Source organism: Raphanus sativus, chromosome 4 (genome assembly GCF_000801105.2).
Source record: "Raphanus sativus cultivar WK10039 chromosome 4, ASM80110v3, whole genome shotgun sequence".
Taxonomy (NCBI): Eukaryota; Viridiplantae; Streptophyta; class Magnoliopsida; order Brassicales; family Brassicaceae; genus Raphanus; species Raphanus sativus.
Window position 1 is genome coordinate 18,675,110 of NC_079514.1, and position 2,842 is coordinate 18,677,951.

The 2,842-nt window shown below is 35.7% G+C and overlaps 1 protein-coding gene across 1 annotated transcript; it reads right to left on the reverse strand.

The window, feature by feature from the left end:
- Nucleotides 1-380: 380 nt before the first annotated feature.
- Nucleotides 381-1,001, reverse strand: LOC108832735 (uncharacterized). The gene has a single exon (XM_018606186.1). The coding sequence runs from the start codon at nt 999-1,001 to the stop codon at nt 381-383; it is 621 nt and encodes a 206-aa protein (XP_018461688.1).
- Nucleotides 1,002-2,842: the final 1,841 nt, after the last annotated feature.

The window sequence follows — 2,842 nt, forward strand, 5'->3', positions numbered from 1 at the left end:
GATAAATATATAATAAGAAGCAATAAATATGTATGACGGTTTAAACGGTTGATTATTTACAACATGCAAATTATACATTATTGTATTTGAAATAGCATTTTTTTTTTTGCTGAAATTTTAAATTGATTATCAACAAAAGAAAAAATACAGGCCACTGAAGTTTATGCTCTCAAAAGAGACTCAAGTTTAAAGATGAGAAAGAAAACAGATTACACTTGCATTTCTAATAGGCCCTTTCGAGCCATCGCTGCATCATGTCGCCGTAGAAGCCTGGCTTTCGCTTCCGCAAAGAGTTAATTATGTTCTTGATGGTCTTGTCGATGTACCGAACCAGTTGGCTCGAGCCAAGGGGAGAGCCCTGATGGCGCCTGCTATTCCGTTCACGCGTGGATAGTAGCTTGGAGTGCAAGTTTCAAGAGACATGTATCGATCTCCTTTCTTCGAGAGGATAGGAGAGAAGCAATGGTGGCAGTCCAGTCGGGATTTACACGAGATCCCAATAAGAACCCCACTAAGTCGGTCCATACTGTAAAAGAGTAAGGGCACGCGAAGAAGAGATGATCACGCGTTTCGTCCGGCTCACCGCAGAGGAGGCACGGCTGTACGCAACCCCATGCTCTGCTTCTTGCTCCCGTCGAGAGCCTGTCCTGAAATTCCAACCATGTAATGAAAGCGAAACGTGGTACACTCTGTGGGAACCATACTACTTTGCACCAAGCCAGCCGTGGGCTATGAGCCCGAAGCTGCTCCCATGTTGCTTTGCTCGAGAAGACTGGTTTGTAATCCTCATCACCATGACGCCAGAGACGACGATCGTCAGCTGCATCCTCCGTCGGAGCTGGAACAGAGTTGATGCAGGCTATCATCGCCCGTAGGTGATAGCCACGACATTGCCGTATGTTCCATTGTCCACCAGAGGCTGCTTCCGAGACCGTCGGGTAGCGATGTATACCCAAAACTTGTGTACCGGAAGACCCTGAAATGTTGAGAAGCCTTCCCATACAGAGCCAGTTATCGAACCAGAATAATGTAGCCTTACCATTCCCTACCTCAGACCAAAGAAACGATGCAGCTTGGTCCCTTAGCTTCAGCAACTTACGCCAAATCCAGGACCCCGCAGACGTGTCGTTGACGTCCCAAAAACTGTGAAATAGCTTTATAAATATTTAAATATATGATTAAAATTAAAATTGTATACTATTAATGATCTAAATAAATATATATACATATAAAAATGAAAATAAAACCCGCACGGTTGTGCGGGTCGAGATCTAGTAGTTACTATATATAAAGAATTTTTGTACAGTGCTTAAAAAATGTATAAATACGTCGTTCTTAGTCCAAACAAAAAAATTGGGCTTGTAGTTAAGATACAGTTATATATTATAAAAATCATTAAATTTTTAAAATTCAAAAAATAGATTAGCAGTAATTTATTTTTAAAATTATGACATATTTAAAAATATCTAAATCATTTGATTAGTTTTAAATATTTTTGTCATTAACATATACAAACTCTGTGAACCAAACTGATAACTCTACATTCATGTGAATGACGAACGACGATTGTTGTCTGATACATTGTGCTAGATTATCCGCCTTTGTATTCTCCGTCTGAGGTATATAAATGATCTGTGAATTGAAGAAACTTTCTCTCAAGATCTTGATATCTTCCAAATAACTTGTAAACGATAGTCATTCTTTTGGTTTTAAAATCATCTTTACCAATTGAGAATAATTTATTGTAAACATGACTTGAAACTGACGTAAGTTTCTCATACACTCCATCAATACTATTAATTTTGGAACATGACCAGTTGATATATGTTAGATCCAATTTAAAATATAACCACCTTCTAAATATTAATAATAACTGATAATTATGTATTTTATACAAATATTGTAACCACTAATTCAATTTTAAATTCGGGATTCACTTCTCTCTCCCTGGAACTGTCAACTAACTATAATTTCAGAGAGTACTCATATGACTAACAATTTGTGTGAGTATTGATGCAGATAAATATTTAGAATATTTCCAAATATTCCAAATATTTTATTATTTATTTATTTATTATTTAGATATTTATTTTTACTATTTTAGGGTTTTATGGCTTTCTTATATATAGCCGTCTAGGCTTAACTTTGTATTCAATTTATGATGATTTAATAAAAGGAGTTTTCCAGAAGAGGTTTTGATAAACCACTGAGAAGAGTATCCTCAAACCCTAAAGAGGTTTTTATAAACCACTGTGAAGAGTATTCACAAACCCTAAGAGCTTTTAATTAAGCACTGTGAAGAGTATTCACAAACCCTAGATTCGTGTATTCTTGGAATAAACGGATCTAGTTCTATCCCTAGAAGCTTCCGCTACATCAGTTGGTATCGGATAGAAACAAAATGTAGGGATAGAAGCTTCCGCTGCATATTCTAGCTTCCGCTATCCCTAGAAATATTCTAAATATTTATCTGCATCAAGTATAATACAAACAAAAAATTGTATAAGTTTAATCACAAAAACATACATATATGTAGGTTCCGAAACGCGAACGTGGTGATCGATTGCTCAGCGGAGGTTACAGTTGCGAATTTACCAAATTTGGTTAATAAATTGGTTTTCTAAACATAATCCATTTTTCTGGGTTTTGAATATTTGGAATGGAATTTATATACTAGATCTACAAAATTGATGAAGGATCTGAAAGAAAAACGCAATATTGCAGCCTATAATGATAAACTTTTCTATGATGGTCATGGAAATGTTTTTGCAGAAACCTAAAGCTGTCATAAGGAAGACGACTATATATTTACAATAGTGCCATTCATTAAATAAATTATTTA